Source organism: Bubalus kerabau, chromosome 8, assembly GCF_029407905.1.
Source record: "Bubalus kerabau isolate K-KA32 ecotype Philippines breed swamp buffalo chromosome 8, PCC_UOA_SB_1v2, whole genome shotgun sequence".
Lineage (NCBI taxonomy): Eukaryota > Metazoa > Chordata > Mammalia > Artiodactyla > Bovidae > Bubalus > Bubalus kerabau.
Genome location: NC_073631.1, coordinates 15,473,513 through 15,496,584, shown reverse-complemented (window position 1 = coordinate 15,496,584; position 23,072 = coordinate 15,473,513). Strand labels below are relative to the sequence as shown.

Sequence of the window (23,072 nt, the reverse complement as noted above, 5' to 3'; positions counted from 1 at the left end):
TCGTTGCAACCCCATGAACTGTAGCCTGCCAAGCTCCTCAGTCCATGGAATTCTCAAGGCAAGAATACTGGAGTGGGTAGCCATTCCCTTCTGCAAGGGATCTTCCTGACTCAGGGATCAAACTGTCATCTCCTGCACTGCAGGCAAATTCATTACCACCTGAGCCACCAGGGGAGCTCTTCCACTCACTATGCTGCTGCTGCTGCTGCTGCTAAGTCACTTCAGTTGTGTCCAACTCTGTGCGACCCCATAGACGGCAGCCCACCAGGCTCCCCCGTCCCTGGGATTCTCCAGGCAAGAACACTGGAGTGGGTTGCCATTTCCTTCTCCAATGCATGAAAGTGAAAAGTGAAAGTGAAGTCGCTCAGTCATGTCTGACTCTTTGCAACCCCATGGACTGCAGCCTTCCAGGCTCCTCCATCCATGGGATTTTCCAGGCAAGAGTACTGGAGTGGGGTGCCATCACCTTCTCTGATTCCACTCACTATACCTCCTATAAATTCATCTGTGTTTCTTTTCCACTGTAACTCACCAAAGCACTTCACTTCTCATACTTCTCCCATCTTTAGCATTGTTACCATCGAAATATTTGTCAGTTACTTACAAAGAGAAAGAGTGCACTAAAAATGGTACATTCATTGTCTCATTTAATCCTAATTAGGGCCCTGAGGGAGTAGGTATTGATTTCTATCACTGTTAACATTTCACAGATGTTCAAGGTCATACACCTAGTAAGGTGTGGCTCTCAATCTACTTCTGATGTCAGAGGGTGAGCTGTTACCCACTGCATGATGCTTCTGCCATGGAACTAATGAGGATCTCATTATTTACTCTTTTTCCTAATACATAGTTTCTTCTGTTTTTATAGGTATCAATTTGAGTCCTTTCAGATGGATCATTTAAAGACTTAAATGTAAATTGCTTAAGTATTCCTAACCTTGGTCTCTGACCACATTCGGCCTGTGTTTTTATTTATATTTTTAAATAGTCTACTACTAAAATATATTGGATTATTTAATACCAAAATAATTACTAAAATAATTTTTGCTGTTTACATTATCCATGGAGAAAACATTAAGTCACAGATAAGCAAAACAAGATTAAATATTATTCATTAGGGATCCAAAGCCAAGAAGCATATGTTTTAGATTTTAGACTATAAGCAATGACTATCTAAAAAGCTATATTCATGAAAAGTACCAGAATATAATAGGCATCAGATAGACTTGGTTTCTATTGTGTTTATTAGAAAATAGATCTGGACAAAATTAAAAACAAGTTAATAAGCACGTGTTATTTATCTTAGAGATTTTTAAAGTTTTTCTGTTTTTTAAACAAATGCTGGTTTTGAGCCTCTGTGGGCCATGAGGGATTCATAAATATACTGTGCATCTATTTACAGTGATCTTACGGGGCTCATATATTGAGTTTAACAATTTGGTTGGCTATTAAGAGGTCATTCAAAAGGAATGAAATTGCAATTGGGATGTGCCACCAATAGGTGGATTTAGATCTCAGGTATGTGAGTGTGTGTGTTTTATTTCTTTTTAATCTGAGGTCTTGCTCAGTGACAACAAATACATTTTGGTCTTTTACAAAACCTCAGCTCTTTTACAGCAGCTGGATGTGAATGTGGACACCTAATACGAGCAGTAAGGAAAATTAAATATAAGCTATAACTTTAGCATTTCTTTTTCTCATTTTGTGTATGGATTAATTATTACTGACAGCTAGTCTAAGGCTGATCCCTTTTCTAGGCTTCATTTGCTTAGTTTGAATCCTCTCTTGGAGACATAGCTTGTCTAGGCTGATGAATATCTACTTGGCAAAACAATGAAGAATTAATAGCACTCACTTTCACACCACCCACGTCCACCTTTCTCCTTTCTCTGGCCACCTAGAGTTTTCCTTACTCTGAGATTTTTACAAAACATTTCTGGGTATGAGAGAAGGAGGACTGAAAGAATTCCTGCAGTGCTTTCTTAGCTTTCTGCTCCTGGTTTATAAGATTTTTATTCCATAAGGCAGAAGCCAGAGAATAAGAAAAAAGAGCCTAGTCTAATTTTTATAACTGCAAAGCGAATAACTTTCAGTTTACTTCAAAATTTTTTAATACAGAAAATGACGTTTCTGTAATCAGACTTTGAGTTAGGCATTAATATATAACAGTGAACCAGATACATGCCTATATTCTATTAGGAGATTCAACAAATGAGAAAATAGATAGATGATAAAAAGATAGATTATAAAGAAATAAACATAGGGACATCCTGATGGTACAGTGGATGGGAATCTACTTGTCAGTGCAGGGGACATGGGTTTGATCCTGGTTTGGGAAAATTCCACATGCCAAGGAGCAACTAAGCCCGTGTGTCTCAACTACTGAGCCCAAGCACTTAGAGCCCGTGCTCTGCAACAAGAGAACCCACCACAGTGAGAAGCCAGTGCCCTGCAATGAAGAGTAGCCCCTGCATCCCACAGCTAGAAAAACCGGTGTGCAGCAAAGAAGATCCAGCACAGTTAAGTTCAATTCAGTTCAGTCGCTCAGTCTTGTCCGACTCTTTGCTACCCCATGAACTGCAGCACACCAGGCCTCCCTGTCCATCACCAACTCCTGGAGTTTACCCAAACCCAGGTCCATTGAGTCAGTAATGCCATCCAACCATCTCATCCTCTGTTGTCCCCTTCTCCTCCTGCCCTCAGTCTTTCCCAGCATCAGGGTCTTTTCAAATGAGTCAGCTCTTCACATCAGGTGGCCAAAGTATTGGAGTCTCAGCTTCAACATCAGTCCTTCCAATGAACACCCAGGACTGATCGAATTTAGGATGGACTGGTTGGATCTCCTTGCAGTCCAAGGGACTCTCAAGAGTCTTCTCCAACACCACAGTTCAAAAGCATCAATTCTTCAGTGCTCAGCTTTCTTTATACACCAACTCTCACATCCATACATGACCACTGGAAAAACCATAGCCTTGACTAGATGGACCTTTGTTGGCAAAGTAATGTCTCTGCTTTTGAATATGCTGTCTAGGTTGGTCATAACTCTCCTTCCAAGGGGTAAGCATCTTTTAATTTCATGGCTGCAGTCACCATCTGCAGTGATTTTGGAGCCCCCAAAAATAAAGTCAGCCAGTTTCCACTGTTTCCCCATCTATTTGCCATGAAGTGATGGGACCAGATGCCATGATCTTAGTTTTCTGAATGTTGAGCTTTAAGCCAACTTTTTAACTCTCCACTTTCACTTTCATCAAGAGGAGAAATTCATCTTTGATTCTTCTTCACTTTCTGCCATAAGGTGGTGTCATCTGCATATCTGAGGTTATTGATATTTCTCCCGGCAATCTTGATTCCAGCTTGTGCTTCTTCCAGCCCAGCGTTTCTCATGATGTACTCTGCATAGAAGTTAAATAAGCAGGGTGACAATATACAGCCTTGACAGACTCCTTTTCCAATTTGGAACCAGTCTGTTTTTCCATGTCCAGTTCTAACTGTTGCTTCCTGACCTGCACACAGGTTTCTCAAGAGGCAGATCAGGTGGTCTGGTATTCCCATCTCTTTCAGAATTTTCCACAGTTTATTTTGATCCACACAGTCAAAGGCTTTGGCATAGTCAATAAAGCAGAAATAGATGTTTTTCTGAAACTCTCTTGCTTTTTTGATGATCCAGCAGATGTTGTCAATTTGATCTCTGGTTCCTCTGCCTTTTCTAAAATCAGCTTGAACATCTGGAAGTTCACAGTTCACGTATTGCTGAAGCCTCGCTTGGAGAATTTTGAGCATTACTTTGCTAGCATGTGAGATGAGTGCAATTGTGCAGTAGTTTGAGCATTCTTTGGCATTGCCTTTCTTCAGGATAGGAATGAAAACTGACCTTTTCCAGTCCTGTGGCCACTGCTGAGTTTTCCAAATTTGCTCACACATTGAGTGCAGCACTTTCACAGCATCATCTTCCAGGATTTGAAATAGCTCAACTGGAATTCCATCACCTCCACTAGCTTTGTTCGTAGTGATGCTTCCTAATGCCCACTTGACTTCACATTCCAGGATGTCTGGCTCTAGGTGAGTGATCACACCATCGTGATTATCTGGGTCGTGAAGATCTTTTTTGTACAGTTCTTCTGTGTATTCTTGCCACCTCTTCTAATATCTTCTGCTTCCATACCATTTCTGTCCTTTATTGAGCCCATCTGTGCATGAAATGTTGCCTTGGTATCTCTAATTTTCTTGAAGAGATCTCTAGTCTTTCCCATTCTGTTGTTTTCCTCTATTTCTTTGCACTGATCGCTGAGGAAGGCTTTCTGATCTCTCCTTGCTATTCTCTGGAACTCTGCATTCAAATGGATATATCTTTCCTTTTCTCCCATGCCTTTAGCTTCTTTTCTTTTCTCAGCTATTTGTAAGGCCTCCTCAGACAACCATTTTTCCTTTCTGCTTCTTTTTCATGGGGATGGTCTTAATTCCTGTCTCCTGTACAATGTCACAAACCTCCATCCATAGTTCATCAGGCACTCTATCAGATCTAGTCCCTTAAATCTATTTCTCACTTCCACTGTATAGTCATAAGGGATTTGATTTAGGTCAAACCTGAATGATGTAGTGGTTTTCCCCACTTTCTTCAATTTAAGTTTGAATTTGGCAATAAGGAGTTCATGATCTGAGCCACAGTCAGCTCCTGGTCTTGTTTTTGCTGACTGTATAGAACTTCTCCATCTTTGGCTGCAAAAGAATATAATCAATCTGATTTCAGTGTTGACCATCTGGTGATGTCCATATGTAGAGTCTTCTCTTGTGTTTTTGGAAGAGGGTGTTTGCTATGACCAGTGCGTTCTCTTGGTAGAACTCTATTAGCCTTTGCCCTGCTTCATTCCATATTCCAAGGCCAAATTTGCCTGTTACTCCAGGTGTTTCTTGATATCCTACTTTTGCATTCCAGTTCCCTATAATGAAAAGGACATCTTTTTGGGTTGTTAGTTGTAGAAGGTCTTGTAGGTCTTCATAGAACCGTTCAACTTCAGCTTCTTCAGCGTTACTGGTCAGGACATAGACTTGGATTACCGTGATATTGAATGGTTTGCCTTGGAAACAGAGATCATTCTGTCGTTTTTGAGATTGCATCCAAGTACTCCATTTTGGACTCTTTTGTTGACTATGATGGCTACTCCATTTCTTCTAAGGGATTCCTGCCCGAAATAGTAGATATAATGGTCATCTGAGTTAAATTCACACATTCCAGTCCATTTTAGTTTGCTGATTCCTAGAATGTTGACCTTCACTCTTGCCATCTCCTGTTTGACCACTTCCAATTTGCCTTGATTCATGGACTTAAGATTCCAGGTTCCTATGCAATATTGATCTTTACAGCCTCGGACCTTGCTTCTATCACCAGTCACATCCACAGCTGGGTGTTGTTTTTGCTTTGGCTCCATCTCTTCATTTTTTCTGGAGCTATTTCTCCACTGATCTCCAGTAGCATATTGGGCATCTACCAACCTGGGGAGTTCATCTTTCAGTTTCCTATCTTTTTGCCTTTTCATACTGTTCATGGGGTTCTCAAGGCAAGAATACTGAAGTGGTTTGCCATTCCCTTTTCCAGTGGACCACATTCTGTCAGGCCTCTCCACCATGACCCGTCTGTCTTGGGTGGCCCCACAGGGCATGGCTTAGTTTCCTTGAGTTAGACAAGGCTGTGGTCCATGTGATCAGATTGGCTAGTTGTCTGTGATTGTGGTTTCAGTCTGTCTGCCCCCTGATGCCCTCTCTCAGCACCTATCATCTTACTTGGGTTTCTCTTACCTTGGACATGGGGTATCTCTTCACAGCTGCTCCAGCGAAGCGCAGCTGCAGATCCTTACTTTGGACATGGGGTAGCTCCTCTTGGCTGCTCCTGCACTATTGCAGCTGCTGCTCCTGCACAGCCAAAAATAAATAAATAAATTATTTTTTTTTTAATGGCCATACAACCAGCAATCCCACTGCTTGGCATACACACTGAGGAAATCAGAACTGAAAGAGACACATGTACCCCAGTGTTTATTGCAGCATTGTTTACAATAGCTAAGACATGGAAACAACCTAGATGTCCATCAGCAGATGAATGGATAAGGAAGTCATGGTACATATACATAATGGAGTATTACTCAGCTATAAAAAAGAATGCTGTTGAGTCAGCTCAAATGAGGTAGATGAAACTTGAGCCTATTATACGGAATGAAGTAAGTCAGAAAGAAAAACACCAATACAGTATGTTAATGCATATATATGGAATTTAGAAAGACGGTAATAATGATCCTATATGCAAGACAGCAAAAGAGACACAGATGTAAAGAAAGACTTTTGGATTCTGGGAGAAGGAGACGGTGGGATGATTTGAGAGAATAGCATTGAAACGTATATAACCATATGTAAAGTAGATGACCAGGGCAAGTTCAATGCATGAAGCAGGGCAGTGCTCTTTGACAACCCAGAGGGATGGGGTGGGGAGGGAGGTGGGAGGGGGGTTCAGGATGGGGAGACACATGTGCACCCATGGGTGATTCATGTCGATGTATGGCAAAAACCACCACAAGACTGTAAAGTAATTAGCCTCCAATTAAATTAATTAAAAAAACTATAGACTTGAATTACATTTAAAAAGAAGGAACTAAACATAGACAAATTATTAAACAATAATTTGTAGAAACCCAATTTTCCCACCTCCACCACTTTTGAAATGTTTAAACCTAGAGGAAAATTGAAAGAGTAGTTCAGTGACTTCCTTATACCCTTCACATATATTCACCAATCACCAGTTATCATTTTTCCATTTTTGCTTTACTTTTCCAAGTAAAGATGCTTTTATTTTTCTGCACCATTTGAAAGCAAGTTGGAGATATCATAAAACTTCATCTCTGCATACTGCAGCTTGCATCTTCTAAATATGAGGGCATCCTTCCACATAACCACAATGTTATTACAACACTTTGCAGTAATAATACCTCTCATTAATAGTGATGCCATCTAATACCTGGTACAAATTCAAATTCTCTCAGTGGTCTCCAAATGCCTTTAATAATTGCTAACCCTCCCATCCCCCATGCTCCCTAATCCAAAATTCAATCGAGGATCACAATTCACATTTACTTATGTCTCTTGAATCCTTGTTAATGTGAAACAGTCTTTCTATTTTTTGTTTTTATTTTTAATGACACATTTTTCAGTGCAAGCAAGGTATCTTCTGGAATGATCTACATTCTGAATTTACTTGATAGTTTCTTCCTGGAGTCCTGAGCTCAGTTCAGCAGCACTCATATTTCCTGTAAATTAGAAGTTACCCTAGGCTTGAACAGATTCAGGTTAAACAATTTTGACAAGAATACTAATAAGTGACCTGTACTTCACACTGCATTGCAGCAGATTATAAACATAGGTTTTTTTCACTCTTTGTGATGGTAAATCGGAGTAACTGATTAAGGTGGTGATCACCTGCTCAACAGGGTTAATTTTTTCTTTCTTTTTATAAATCCAAGTGAATATTCTATTCCCTAAAACCTTTCATGTATTTGGCATCCAGTAGTGTTCTTGTCCAATTATTATTACATTGGAGTTGCAAAATGGTGATTCTTCTTCCATTATTTATATTATTAATATCAATGGACAATACTCTATTTTTTAAAAAATTATCTGTCATTGAACTCCCTTTTTTCCTCTTCTACATTCTTTCTCATTTTTCTGGAAATTATTTTCTATCAGTTCCTAGGGAGATATTTCTTACCTTTTCACAGATTTCTACTTTAATTTCTATCCAAACTAGATTAATATTCATTTTGAAGGAAATTAGTACAATTATCTAATAAAGTAGAATGTCTCTATTCCATTTTCCTTCCCAGTGATTTAAAAGTCTACATGGATAAATCCTCCAACACATAGCTTCTGTGTGCCTCAAATTTTTACCCCCAATACCCATTCTTCCACTGCCTCAGCCATCTGCTCCTACAGCTATATTCTGTATCAGAAACTTTCTTACCTGTAAAACCTTTATTTCAAGTCTCAGATTCTGCAACCACCACCCCCCTTCATTTCTAAGTCATCTGTTCAGGTACTGCCATCGTTCTAAAATTTTTGAATTGTTCCAACCTCAAACTGATTGATAACCCTAGCCCCAGAACTTTCTCCCCTTCCAACTGTCCCCTCTTCTGCATAATATCTCTGCTTATCCAATCCAGCTTCCATCCTGTAATCACTTCCTTGAGTATACTCTCAACCCCTTTATACGTCTCTCCTCCGAGTGTCTTAGGAAGCAAAACTCAAACTGTTTCTTTACTTCACGCATGCACCTGAGCAGCTATCTATGACCTGGGAAAAATCACAAAACAGCTGGATGGTTTCTCTTGAATGAATGTCAAAGCTCAGATGTGGTACTCAAAATGCCAAGCAATCCTCAATTTCTTTGGTAGATTAGCTTTTCTCTTTCTTGAGTTAGTAATTTTATAGCTTCTCCTTTTCCTCAAACTTCCCACAATCCTTTATCTATTCACACTTTGGTCTGTAGGTCTTGTTTTATAATTCATTGAGAAAATGGAAACAACTAGATATAAGCCCCCTCACATTTCCCCTCCCAAAGTTACACCTCTCACTGTAGCTGCATCCACCGTCTCCTATTTCTACTGTTAAAGTGGAGAAGGAGTCCTCCAACCATGCTTAGGACTTTAGTTTGTCCATTATCCCTTCTCTCTTCTGCATCATCAAACTCTTTCCCTACTGATTCATTTTCATTAGCACAAAGATCTTCTGACTGCATCTCCCATTTAAAAGACAACACTCCCTTGATCTCACATTTTTAACCACCACATCATTTCTCTGGATTCCACTGATGGCTTAAAATATGCCCAAAGATTTGACATTCTTCCCCCAAAGGCAAGCTTAATGCACTGCTCCTTAACAACTTATTGACCACAGACATATTCATACATCTTTTGTTATGCACAATATCGACCAGAAGATGTTTTGATATTCACTTACATAACAAATCGCCAGCCACAGGTGTTAGTTTCTGCAAAAATGCCCCTGTCAATAATGTGTTAAGAGTGGGTTGGATTTAGTGACTGATGTCTAACAAACAGAATAATGCAGAAGTAACAACACGTGACTTTTGAGACTCGGTCATAAAAGGCGTCAAGGTTTCCTCCTTGCTCCCTCATTCAGGCCACTCACTGGGGAAAGTTGGGTGCCTTATCCTGAAGACATTTCTCAGGCAGCCCTTGGGAAGGTCCACATTGCAAGGAGCTTAGGTCTCCTGACGTCAGACGTGCAATTGAAATGCCTTCAGATTCCCGCAACCTCATGACCGACCATGAACCAGAAGCACTTCACTAAGCTGCTTCCACTTTCTGACCAACAACAATGCTCAGATCATGAATTTTAAGCTACCTTGTTTGGGGATAGTTTAGTGCATCATAATACATAACTAACACACCCATCATAAGTAAAGTCTTTGAGATCCACACTGTCTCTTCTTTCTCACTACCCATGCACTTGTCAACCAACTACAGTTGGTCTTTGTTCATGTAAAGGTCATCAGAGATCTTTGTGTTGCCAAATCCAATTACCTCTATCTCTGCTCTGATCTTACCTGACTTCTAAGCAGCATTTGGCGTGTTCTCTTCTTTCCTTCTCAAAACACTCTTCCGCCTTGGCTTTCTCAACACTATTCTCATTATCTCCTGTGTTCCCCTCCTTTGCTGGTTTGCACACCTCATCCAAATATTAATAGAAATGTAATGGAAGAGGGCCAAAATTGGGTGATCTTTCCTCTCTCCCATGCATTCCAATGGCTTTATGTACTCCCTATATACTGATTACTCCAAAATTAACATCGCCAGCTCAGACCTTGCAGTCATCTTTCATATCATGTTTGTCCTTAACTATCAGAAAGTCTACCCAACTCTATCTCAAATGACATCTTTCAGATCCATTCTCCTCTCTCTGCAGCAGTCTCTATTATTACCTCATACCCCAAACAGTTTTGCAGGTGGACTTCTGTCTACCAGTTTTTCCCCTCTCCAATCTATTTCCTGCTCAGTAGCAAAGTACTTAGATCACATCATCTCCTGCAAGACCTTTCTGTGTTACCGATCTCTCCACTAAGACCTGCAAGATGCTATGTGATCTGGGTTCCGCTTCCCTCTCCAACTTCATCCAGCAATGGCTTGGGCCACACTGTAACTGCAGGTCCTGGCAAACACCAAGATCTTTCCCTCAACTGAAATTCCCCTCCTCCCACTCTTTACAAACCTAGTTTCTTCTCTCACTTCAGGTCTCAGTTTTAATGTCACCTCTTTAGAGAGGCTTTTCCACTTCTGGGAGACAGCAAGGGGCTCCACCAGAAGCATGTCTCTGATTCACAAACTAAGTGGTCCAGAGCCATATCCCCTCTATGTGGCCCTTACATGCCAAGAGACAATATTCCTCTGCTGTAGTCATCCCAGAACTAGGTGCCAGGAAACTAGCAACTACCTTATAGCCTCAAACCTGCCAAAATTATTCAAACTAGCCAATCCTAAGTAGTTCAGCCTAGGCTGTACACTGGCAACCCACTCCAGTATTCTTGCCTGGAGAATGCCATGGACAGAGGAGTCTGGTGGGCTACCGTCCATAGTATCACAAAGAGTTGGACACGACTGAAACCCCCAATAAAGGGAGCAGCTTCAACCCTCCTGTCCTGTTTTCTGCCTTCCAATCACCCAGGCGTCTTTCCCACATGGCCCTGTACCATGCCTGTCTTTCTGTCTCTAAGTTTTGTGAGTATAAAAGACTATTATTTCCTGAGCCTCTCTGTCTCCTCTCATGGCTATACATGACTGATTATTTCATAAAAGAACATGAAACAACTTACTTCTTTACTTGTCTTTTTCTGCTTTTTGGCTTCACCTTCCCTCCTGCTTCTTTCCTTTTTTTCTATCCTCCCTCCCTTCCTTCCTTTAAATATATTTGCCCTCTAGGATGTAAGCCCCTTGAAGGCAAGGGCATCTTGCTCACACCAAGTCTTCAGTGCTGGGCAAGTAGTTGTTAGTGCTCACCAAACAGTGCTGAGTGCGAACGCCAAGCAACATTCCTTCCCTTCCTTCCCAGTCTCCCATGGACTCACACACGCCATTCCAGAGAACAATTCAAACGCAGTGGCCATGAACCTGTCTGGAGAGTCATCACCACACAGTGATCCATGGGGTCTGTCTTTCTTCGAAACAAACATGCAGGGTGTCGACTAAGTGAAGAAATGTGAAGCAGCAGCAGCAGCAGAATCTCCGCACCATATGTGTGTGTGTGTGTGTGTGGTGTGTATTTACGCATTTTCTTCTGAAATATGGGTCACTGTTTTCACAGGAGTCTCTATTAAAAATCAAAGTTATATTAAAAGGTATGTTGAGGGCTTCCCTGGTGGTTCAGTGGTAAAGAGTCTGGCTGCCAAGGCAGGAGAAACAGGCTTGATCCCTGCTCTGGGAAGGTCCCAAGTGCCCTGGAGCAATTAAGCACTGTGCTCCCGAGCCTAGGAACCACATCTACTGAGCCCATGCATCACAACTGATGAAGCCTGAGTGCCCCAGCACTTGTGATCTGCAACAAAAGAAGCTACTGCATTGAGAAGCCTGCGTACCACAACCAGACAGACAGTAGCCCTTGCCCATTGCAACCAGAGAAAAGCTCATGTAGCAATGAGCTACAACCACAAATAATAAATAAAATATTTTTTAAAAAGGTTGAAAAGTCTCCTTGCCATCCCATCTATCCCACTTAGGGGAAACCAGTTTGGTAGTTTCTTGTGTATCTTTCCAATATTTTTATAGAAATACAGGGAGATATCGGAGAAGGCGATGGCACCCCACTCCAGTACCCTTGCCTGGAAAACCCCATGGACAGAGGAGCCTCGTAGGCTGCAGTCCATGGGGTCGCGAAGAGTCGGAAACAACTGAGCGACTTCACTTTCACTTTTCATTTTCATGCATTGGAGAAGGAAATGGCAACCCACCCCAGTGTTCTTGCCTGGAGAATCCCAAGGATGGGGGAGCCTGGTGGGCTGCCGTCTACGGGGTCGCACAGAGTCGGACACGACTGAAGTGACTTAGCAGCAGCAGCAGCAGGCAGATATAAATACATATTCCTCCTCTGTGTGAACTCTTTTCAAATTAATCTTCTAAGAAGTAACTGTCTTATCAATGCAATTCCAGATGTTCCAGTGTTCCTTTAGTAGCCCTTCCTCCACAGCTTTAATAAAACTCAGCATAACTGAGGAAGGGCACAGGAAGGGCTCACACTGCCACTCTCTAGCTGTGTGGCCAAGGGCAAGTTACACAGTTAATCTGTGCCTTGGCTTTCTCACCTATAAAACTGGGATGTTACCTACCTCAGAGAAGTACCAATAATCAAAAGTTAACATAGGCAAAGTTCTAAGGACAATGCAAGGTACATAGTAGGTGCTGCATAAATGGCAAGCTTTATTATTCCACTATAATTATGTATTCAAACAGTATTTATGTATCCCATAAGTCAGAAACCTCCTTTACTTAATATCTCCACTTCTGTGTTCTCTCAAACACTGTTTACTTAAACTCAATAGAAATAGTCCTTTTTTTTTTCCCTTGTGGAAAATAAAAACAGATCTTGAAGATGCTACTTGGCTTTGCCCAAACTCTTTAAGTCTTTTCCACCTCGTGCTCCCCTTCTTTCAACCTGATCTTTATCATGAGTGTGGGAGGGTGCAGATTATTTGCCTGGCAGGATCTAAAGATCCAGAAGAAAGAAGGATCTAGGAGTCTTGAAAGTCTAACCTTCCAACGAAGCTATGCTTCCCTTCTCCCAGTCTCTCCTCCGTTCTGCTCATCTTGTTACCTATTCTATTTATTTCTTTCCCTTCACTTCTCCTGACTTTATCTCAAATGTTGGGGGCAGATGCTGACATTCACAAATCCGCCCAGTCCACAAACAGAATCCACCCTCCCCCTCCCCGCACCCCGCCTCCACCCTGTGTGTGGGATCAATTCTGCGTCTCTTAGAACACCTTACCTTCCACAAACTGCAGTTTCTGGGTCTGTACTACAGCTCCCCGCACTCTCTGCCCCTCCAGTTTCCCGTTCAGGCCACTTGAGGAGCTGAGGTAGAATTCCGCAGCTTTTGGCAGCAAACCTCCTCCTCTATCGTCCCACCCACCCGTGGGATCTCGCCAAAACTGCCAAGGGAACCCAGGGGTATGGGTCCTGTCTCTGTATTTTGAGCCCTGAAGAATAAAGGAATCCGCGAGTAAAGGTTTCCTTGAAAGCAGGTGAATGTGGCCTTGAACCCGGAGCAGCGCTGCGGCGAAGGGCGGGACGCAGCGACCTTAGCCCAGAGCCTTGGCAGCGCACCTGCCCGGGAGCAGGAGGGGCGGGGCGGGCACCACTGGGGGCGGGACCGGCGCGGCCCGCAGCCCCTCCCGAATGCCCTGCACGCCCTGCGCGCCCTGGACCCCGGAGACCATGGGGAAGCTGGTGGCAATTATCCTGCTGGGCGCCGGCCTGGCCCTAGTCGGGGAGAGATTTTTGACCTTTAGGTGAGTTGGCATCTTGAGCGTCCTGGGCTTTTTCTCTTCTTCCAAGTTAGGTTAAGGGCTGCCCCGGGCCACCTTCATAGCCGGTAAGAATGAGCTGTTGGGGACCCCGTCTTCTCAATCGCACCTAACAAACTATCCCTTGAGAAGCTCTGATGTGGAAAGTGAGCTGATTTCTTGCCTTTCCTAAGATCGTGAGGCAGAAATGCCCCGATTTATTTTCTGAAAGTTATGCAACTGCCCCCCTTCCCCAGGTCACCCTCAGCATTCCACCCACCCTTGAATAACCTAACTGTTGGAAGCGCTGGTCTTGGGAGGAGGGAGCCAGGCTACCGGCTGAATGTTTTAGGCTGACTCAGAGGTTGTCCAAGGCAAGTTCAACCTTGAGGGGTACCGGGTTACCAGATTAAAGGAGCTAGCAGGACAGCAGGGAAATGAACTGAAACCTGCAAGGGGAGATTGGCATTGTCTCGGTATCTGACCTGACCTTTTGAAGTGGAAGATCTGGTGGTGATAGCCATTCCAGAAATATCTCAGGAGAATACTGGGCTAGTAAGAAGAAATGATTGTTAGATGATGACATGTGTTCCCAAATAGATGTTAGCCTCTACTTGCTTTCAGTCCTCTTTGGGTTGTTTTTATTTATTTCTCTAAATAGAAGTTGGTCTTCTCAGAGGTTCATATCTATTGGCAGAATCTGTTGAGGAGCATGGTGCTTTTTGATAATACATTCTAGTTCAGCTTGAGTTTATTGTTACATTTGCTCCCAGTGCATGCAAGTGAGAAAATCATAAAAAATAATGATAGTTATAAAGCCAATCTAAAGAGCATTTTTTTAAAGTCACGGTAAGATAAGTATAGAATCTTCCTGAATACAATTTAATAAAAATGTAAAATTATTCCTTGTGTTTAGAAGAATGTTTCACTGTGGAATCAAAAACACTATTAAAAAATAATTTGGCCAATTGTTTAAACTATGGTCAGTTTAATAAACTCATGAACTTGCAAAGTAAATGAACATAAAATTTTAAAAATAATAAAGCAAAAGCTACAGAGTTTAGCTATTAGGAGACCCTGTTGAATTTGGGGAAGGCAGTTGGGGACAAGGATCAAAAGGCAAGACTGTAAGGGATTAAGGGAACCAAAGTGCAGATTTATAATAGATGATGCTTTATCACATTTGATAATAGTATTTTGTGCATTTAAATTAATAATACTTATATACTATTAAATTAAAAAATATAGGCACATTACCCAGTGTGTCCACATTATATAAGTAAATGTAAATAAAGGGAGATGGCTACTTATTTGTGATATCATCCATAAATGATGAGAAAGAGAGTTAATGAATTTGAAGGTGGTTAAAGACTGGTTAGACATTGATTTTGGATGTTGTGCATTGATCTCCAGTGTTTTTATTTTCCACAGAGAAAGAATGAATGCATATCGAGAAGTGGAGTCAGTAGAATCCCAGAACTGCCACCTTATTGAGGGAATTGGTATGTATATGACAGTACAATTTCCTGGTCACCATCCCCCTGACTGAAGCTGCTAATTTAATCCACGGCTACTCCTTAAACCCTCCTACCGAGGCTTCAGCCTCATCGATTTTACCCAAGCTATCTGATTCCACGTCTCCAAGGGGTGTCCTAAACGTCAAAATCTATGGCTTTTTCTCGGTCCTCTTACTGACATCTCTCCATCATTTGAAATATGTTGTTGACTACTCTTTGGTTGGTCCCTCGCTGGACTCTGCTCCTGTCCACTCTGACATTTCATTTCCTTCTCTGTCTTTTTCTGTTGCCTTACTTCTTTTTTTTTTTTCTTCTCCCCTCTCCTTGATGATACTCCTAGCTTCCAGTGTCACTGCCTTCAAAATTTATCTGCTAGTACTAAAAGAAATGTGACTTAGCCCTTATTCTCAAGAACCTCCCAATCAATTGAGGTTTTTCTTCTTAATTAATCGAAAATCCATAGTTGGATCCCTGATCTCTCAAACTGCAGGCCTTTTTTTCTGTTTGAAATCTACTTTGCCTTTCTGTCATTTCCTCTCTCACACCCCAGCCATAATCAGTTCTTCTTCCAGACTTCTCTTAAGCTTGGTACCTGCATTCTCAAAGAGTTTCAGTTCAAAATTTAGGAATCTTGAACTTCCCTGGCAGTCCAGTGGGTAAGACTTTGCCTTCTGATGCAGGAGATATGGATTCCATCGTTAGTCAGGGAGCTGAGATCTCACAGGCTTTGAGGCCACAACACCAAAACATGAAGCAGAAGCAGTGTTGTAACAAATTCAATAAAGACTTTAAAAATCTTAAAAAAAAAATGAAGGAGCCATTTATTTTCCCCTCTCCCCTCACTGTTTCATGTGAGACCTGTTGGCCTCTCCTGGGCCCCCACATAGAGCTGATCTCATTTACTCCTTACTGCTTCAACTGCTTGTTCTGGCTCCGAGCCTTTAACTCTCCCTGATGATACTACTAGGGGGAAAAAAAAATCTAGCCAGATGCTGTTCTAGGAATGTATTCTTTCATTTTCTCACCTTTGCTCATGAAATTACCTCCAAAGATTTCTTCATTGCTGCTTGCTGAAATCAGCTGGAAATCCCTCTTCTACCCCTGAACTCTCAGAGCACTCTGAAACTCCCATTCACTTGAGACACCTGCCACATGCTTTATTTTAGAGCCAACAGTGTCTTTCTCTCACAATCAGATTGTAAACCTCCTAGGGTCAAGGACTGTGAATTATTTCAGTATGTGACAGGACAACAGTATAGCTTATTGTAATATAAATGATCTCCAAGATAAGTTACTAATATATATATATATATATATATATATATAAAAGAGCCCTTTTGATTTTGGTTTTCTTTCTTTATTTCCCCTCTCAATTTCTAAAACAAATAGGGAAACAGCCTGGCCTCTGTGCTCCCTAGTGTTAGATGAGGTGTGTATTGCGAGCTAGAAAGCAGAAGGAACTCAAGACAAAGCATTTCCTGACTTTGATATTTAAAAACCTGGGCTCCTTCAAAGGCTTCTGATGGAGATGGAAGGAGAATATGTGGTTGTTGTTGTTGTTGTTTCAAATAACAGGGAGCTTTGTCCCACTCTGGGGGAGAATCAAGACCTTGTAAAGAAATGGCCACAATATACCTTCAGGGAGGCTGGACCCCTTACACTTGTGTGTCACAGCATGAGCAAAGGTTGCATGTGTGTGCACGCGCACAGTATGTATAACTGGCAAAATTTTCTAAATTAAAGGGACCACATGAGCTTGGCAATGAATATTTCAGTGGTGACTAGTGTAGAATAAAGGCCATGTGGACGTCCCCAAAGTCCACAGCTTTGTTTATTAAGCTGTTTGCACAACCCTGGCAGAGAGACCCAATAATGATTCAGGCTGAACTTCTTACCAGTTTAGTGCAATGTGGGTTTGGGGTCAGATTTAATTTGATTAAAAAAATAAGAAAATGTAACATTCAATCATTTGTTTACTGCCTTGTGGAGTAATATTCATATTAATTATATATATATCTCTCAAAAGAGTCTGCCAGTTAATTTAGACAGTAATTAGAGCATTATTAAAGCATTGTTAAAGTCTAGCCCAACTCTCAGATTGTATGATTCAAATAGGCTTGAGAAGTTAAAACTAGAGCAGAAGGGGCCTCCCTGGTGGCTCAGTGGTAAAGAATCCACCTGCCATTGCAGAAGACACGGGTTCTATCCCTGATCCAGGAAGATCCAACATGGTGCAGAGCAACTGAGCCTGTGTGCCAAAACTGCTGAGCCTGTGCACTGGAGCCCGGGAGCCACAACTCCTGAGGCCAGCGTGCCCAGAGCCCGTGTTCTGCAGCACTTGACAACACGAGAAGCCACTGCAGTGAGAAGCCTGTGCACTCCAGCAAGAGAGTAGTCCCTGCTCTCCACAACTAGAGAAAACCCTCGCAGCGACGAAGACCCAGCACAGCCAAAAATAAATACAATTATTTAAAAAAACTAGAGCAGAAGAAAAAAAGGCATGCACATCTCATGTCTATTGGCATATATACATTCTATATTTACAGAACTTAACAAGTGAGAATGATCATGGGTCATTTGTCAATAGGACAATACTGCTATATATCTAAAAATAATACTACTACCTTATCAAAGGCCTAGTGTCTATGGCTCTCTGCTGAGTCCTTTGGAAACACTGTACATCATCCTCACAAACACCCCGTAAGGTGGGTGCTGCCATCTGTCTTTGGAGATTAGGAAACTGACACCCAGAAGAATGAAGTTCCCTGCCCAGTGGTTCAGAACGAGAAGGTGCCAGGTCTACATTAAGAGGCACAGTGGTTTTCTTCCATGCCTTTGTACTCTCTGTTGTGTAACACTGCCTTTCTTATCTACTGACAGCACATTTTTATTACGGAGTTTCAGGGAAGTATGGTGGCGGCAGAAAACAGAAAATCTGAATGCAAAAAAGTGAAATATTAATCAATAGAGCTGACCAAGACAGGGCAAGTTGGACATTTAAACAAAGCTCACTAATGAGATGATATTCGTAAGACCCTCCTCTCTGAGAGTGAAAAGCTTTGTGAAAGCATGGAAAACCAAAGAATTGAAGGCAGAGTATAGTAGGCAGTAACAGAGCTGGGGAAAATTTCTGATTTGTGTTTTCTTCAAGACCTAAGACTTTTCTGATTAGTTTTATTGGTCGAGGGCTTGCCTGATGGCTCAGATGGTAAAGAGTCTGCCTGCAATGCAAGAGACCTGGGTTCATTCCCTGGGTCAGGAAGATCCCCTGGAGAAGGGAGTGGCTACCCACTCCAGTATTCTTGCCTGGAGAACTCCATGGACATGGAATGCATGTGTGGACAGCGGAGCCTGGTGGGCTACAGTCCATGGGGTTGCAAGGAGTCAAACACGACTAAAACTTCCACTTTATTGTCAGAACAAACTTTTCCTCTTTTTGTTCTCCTTCCTCATTATTATTTATTTATTTATTTATTTTGGCTGCACTGTGTGGCATGTGGGAGCTTAGTTCCCCTCCCGGGGATCGAACCCAAGCTCCCTGAATTGGAAGAATTGGGTCATAACCACTGGACCACCAGGGAAGTCCCATTCTTTCCCCAGTATTCTTTCTAGAAAGAAAGCTTAAAAAGTGAAATAATTCTAACCTCTCAGAAATCATACCTCAAAGATCTTTTTTATATTAAATTCATCTTTTTTCCAAGGCTTTGAGGCTCAAAGATTGGCTTAACTGGGAAGTTATTTGGCTAATCAAAGTTGCCCTTGAAATAGGAACAGCTTTATTAGCTTACCCTTGACAGAATTATCAAGTAGACAGACAGCCATTGTATATGGAGTCTTCCTATCTTCCTCTCCTTCCCTTTCTCCTGTAGCTTCCCGTGTCTCCAAGATATGATTCTACTCCATGGTAGTTTCCATTTGTTTTCTTAGCTGGCTATTTTCTTCCCTCGAAGATGTGAAATGATAATATTAATTGATAGTAATGTTTTGGCATGACTTTTTCTCAAGACGTCTATAGAGAACAATTGGAGGCCAGAGAAATGAGGTTATGCCAAAAAATAGGGTGGACAGATTAAAAGGGAGTAGATACCTATTTGTAAGACTGGTTTTAGACTTAGCAGTGGGGTTTTAATGTTGTCTGTGCACAGGGTAATGAGTATATGGAGAGGACTCAGGGGAGGGTGTCCCAGAGGCTTTTACTCCCACAGGAGCCCCTGTTGCTAAGATGCACTGGGTCATCATGCAGATGCAGTACAGGTCAGGGAGGGGGATAAAGGAGGGTCAGGAATAATGTACAATCAGCTACTAATTCTTTTCCACATCTGAGTGCAAAGCACCAGCTTCCCTGTGCTGTGGACAGAGCAAGTAAAAAAAAAAACAACAAAAAAAACCCCAGCATAGCATCTCTGGAAAATGCCCACTCATGCTGCAGGTGAATTACTGAAGCATGTTAGTGCTATCATGGGAGATGTGTGAAACGGTGTTTGGAAGATGAAAAGACTAAATCAGAAATTATACAATTCAGGACATCTTCTATTCAGAAATTAACACTCACTTGTCAATAATTTAACCTCAAACAAGACAAAGTTCAAAAACTAAAGCAGTTTCTCCTTTTTAGTCAGTCAACCAGCTTGTGGCTGAAAGCTTTTATAGTGAAAAGGCAGGTGTTATATTGGGTACAAGGACACAGTACTGAATAAAACCAGGTCCTTGATCCAAGCAAGTTGCAGCCCAAGTGTGGAAAATATCATGGTGGAGGTAGTCACAGGTGACCATGTTAGTACACAAATTGGATTTTGGAGCCAAGAGAGGTTGAAAAAGCTGAGGGGACAGCATCCAAGTCATCTCAAAGGGCCTGTGATACTCAGTCAAGTGGAGGTGAGACTGGGTGTGGGAAACGTGTGTTGCCAAGAAGCAGGTAACAGCATGTGCTCAGGTATGCAGGTAAACAAGCCTGGCCCACCTCAGAACTGCTGACAGAGTGCTGCAGCACGCCTGGAAAAGGCAGCGAAAGCTGGGAGCCCCAAGAATTGAGATCGGAGCCAAGAGGCATCGAACTGCGGATCTAGGTCAAGGAGTTTCAGTATTTTACTGCCAGCCCTACTGGACCTTTGGAGGGTTTTAAGCAGGGGCAATTACAGGGTCAAGTTTGCGATTTAATGAGTTGCCAGTCCAGGTTCGATGCACGATACTGGATGCTTGGGGCTGGTGCACTGGGACGACCCAGAGGGATGGAATGGGGAGGGAGGAGGGAGGAGGGTTCAGGATGGGGAACACATGTATACCTATGGCGGATTCATTTTGATATTTGGCAAAACTAATACAGTATGTAAAGTTTAAAAATAAAATAAAATTTAAAAAAAAAAAAAAAAAAAGAATGCTTGTAGGGGAGCAAAGTGGACCTACTAGGAAGCTATTACAGAAATCCAGGAGGGAGTTCCAGAGTTTGAAAGACTTGTGATCAGATGGTTTTAGGGAGTAAGGAAAAGGAAGACATCAAGGATAACTCCAAGGTTCCTACTTTGGGTACTTGGGGGATGGAAATGTCATCCACTGAAAATGAAATATACAAAATGGAGCAGATTTAAGAGGGAAATTTCCAGATCGCTTTGATACATGTTGAACATGAGAAATGAAAAGGCCCGATAGAAATGTCCTATATATGGGAGACCTGGTTTGATCCCTGGGTTGGGAAGATCCTCTGGAGAAGGGAACAGCTACCCACTCCAGTATTCTGGCCTAGAGAAGTCCATGGAGAAGTCCATGGGGTCGCAAAGAGTCAGACACAGCAGAGTGACTTTCACTATTCATGTATATACAGGTGAATACAGAGGTCTGGAAGTTGGGAGAAAGTTTTGGGCTTGATTTAGAGATTGGAGAGTTAAGAGTATGTGGGTGGAAGCTGACACCCTGGGACTAGAGTAAATGGGTGCTCTGCTATGAGAAATAGCCAAGTGCAGGTACAGGCTAGTGAGTATTTCCAGCCAGGATAGAGGCAGAAGGAGACTAGGGCAAAAGGAAGCCCAGAAGTGGTGTTTAGAGGAAAAAAGAGATAGAAAAAGGTTTGTTCAAAAACTAACCCATCCAGGGGATTCCCTGATGGCTCAATGGGAAAGAATCTGCCTGCCAATGCAGAAGACATGGGTTCCAAACCTGATCTGGGAAGATCTCACATGCTGCAGAGCAACTAAACCCATGCGCCACAACCACTGAGCCTGTGCCCTAGCGCCCATGCTGTGCTACAAGAGAAGCCACAGCAGGGAGAAGTCCATGCATTGCAACTAAAGAGTAGCCCCTGCTCACCACAACTAGAGAAAAGCCCATGCAGCAATGAAGACCCAGCACAGCCAAAAGTGAACCAAAAAACCTGACAATTAAAAAAAACACAAATTAATAAATGAATTTTAAAAACTAATCCACCCATATTCAACATCATTTTTAAAACTGTTTTATTCAATTTGCTGGATTCTCCCCAAGTCTATTTTACTCCATGTAGGGCAGGGCATGCGTACTCAGTCGTGTCTGACTCTTTGCAACCCCATGGACTGTAGCCCGCCAGGATCCTCTGTCCAGGGGACTCTCCAGGCAAGAATACAGGAGTGGGATGCCATTTCCTGCTCCAGGGGATCTTCCCGATACAGGGATCAAACTCACATCTCTTGCATCTCCTGCATTAGCAGGCTGATCCTTTACCACGGTGCCACCTGGGAAGCCCTATTCCATGTAGAAAAAGCATTAAATCTTTCAGACCATCAAAACACCATATATTGGTAAATCTTGATTAACTGGAATGCTTAGAAAATGGAAAGCTGTGATTAGTTTTCAGGTTCCTAGTTGGGGATTAGTTTTCATCTTCAGTATAATCAATAGGATTAAATCTTTTTCCATCCTCCAGTTTTCAGTGCCTATTGTTTATTACTCTGATGATTCAAATTTGCATTTTTTTGGGGGGGCTTTATTCCACTTTTATTTCCCCCATTCTCCTTAGGAATCCATTACCTCAGGTAACCATTTTCCCATGCATTCTATTTACTATAGCTGTGCAGCAAACTACCTCAAAACTTAGTGACTGAGAAGGATGGTAGTTATTTTGCTCATGAGTTTGTAGTTTTGGCCGGGCTCAGGGGAGGCAGCTCATCTCTATTCCCTTTGCATCAGCTAGGGTGTCTCAGCTCATCTGAGACACTTTCAGACCCCTCTGTACCACATGTGGTCTCTCCACAGTCTCTCCTCTGTACCTGCAAAATAGCCAGACTTCTTATATTTAGAATCAGGGCTCCCAAGCCACATGCTTGGAGAGAGAAAGCAATGGCAGGTTTGATTATAACTTGACTTTGTATGTCAGCTAGCATCACTTTCTCCTCATTCAATTTGTCAGAGCAGTTAGAAAGGTCCACCCAGGGTTAAGGGAAGAGGATACAGACCTAGCCTCCTAATGGGAGAGTTTGAACATGGCATTTTTAAGAACATGTGGCTTTGATACATTGTTTCAATCAGATTTGTAAATTACCATTTGCCATATTCCATAACCATTGCTTGCATCTTCAATGCTGCCTGCCTGGGAACACATCATATATGGGTCCACCTCTTTGCTAGAAAACATGTGAATCTCCTTTTCATTCCTGTTCTCAGTCATAACTTATTCATTATATGTTTCTTTCTATAGAAAAATGCCCATGACCATCTCTCAGTGAGAAAAGGATCTAAGTAAAATCTTCCAAATTCATTTATTTCCAACAGCTCATCCTAGGATTTATTGCTTTTTTAAAATTGGAGTTTAGTTGCTTTATGTTGTGTATGATCTGTTGCTTTTATAACAGAGAACAATTAATAATTTCCCAATATGATTAGAAAACAATAGATTTTTCAGGCCTCAACAAGTTATCAATAACCTCAGATATGCAGATGACATCACCCTTATGGCAGATAGTGAAGAAGAACTAAAGAGACTCTTGATGAAAGTGAAAGTGGAGAGTGAGAAAGTTGGCTTAAAGCTCAACATTCAG

General features: G+C 42.0%; 1 protein-coding gene and 1 long non-coding RNA gene across 3 annotated transcripts in view; one reads left to right on the top strand and one right to left on the bottom strand.

Moving 5' to 3' along the window:
• Window positions 1-23,072, bottom strand: part of LOC129658910 (uncharacterized) — an 86,900-nt gene that overhangs the window by 13,464 nt on the left and 50,364 nt on the right. For both annotated transcript variants that reach the window (XR_008717578.1, XR_008717577.1), the window contains one exon: window positions 5,794-5,907. This is a non-coding gene — a long non-coding RNA (uncharacterized LOC129658910). The remainder of the gene's footprint in view (window positions 1-5,793; window positions 5,908-23,072) is intronic.
• Window positions 13,440-23,072, top strand: part of PON3 (paraoxonase 3) — a 46,583-nt gene continuing 36,950 nt past the window's right edge. Inside the window, exons 1-2 of the mRNA XM_055589758.1 lie at window positions 13,440-13,558; window positions 14,984-15,054. Coding sequence (XP_055445733.1) covers window positions 13,446-13,558; window positions 14,984-15,054 — 184 coding nt within the window. The 5' untranslated portion in view covers window positions 13,440-13,445. The remainder of the gene's footprint in view (window positions 13,559-14,983; window positions 15,055-23,072) is intronic.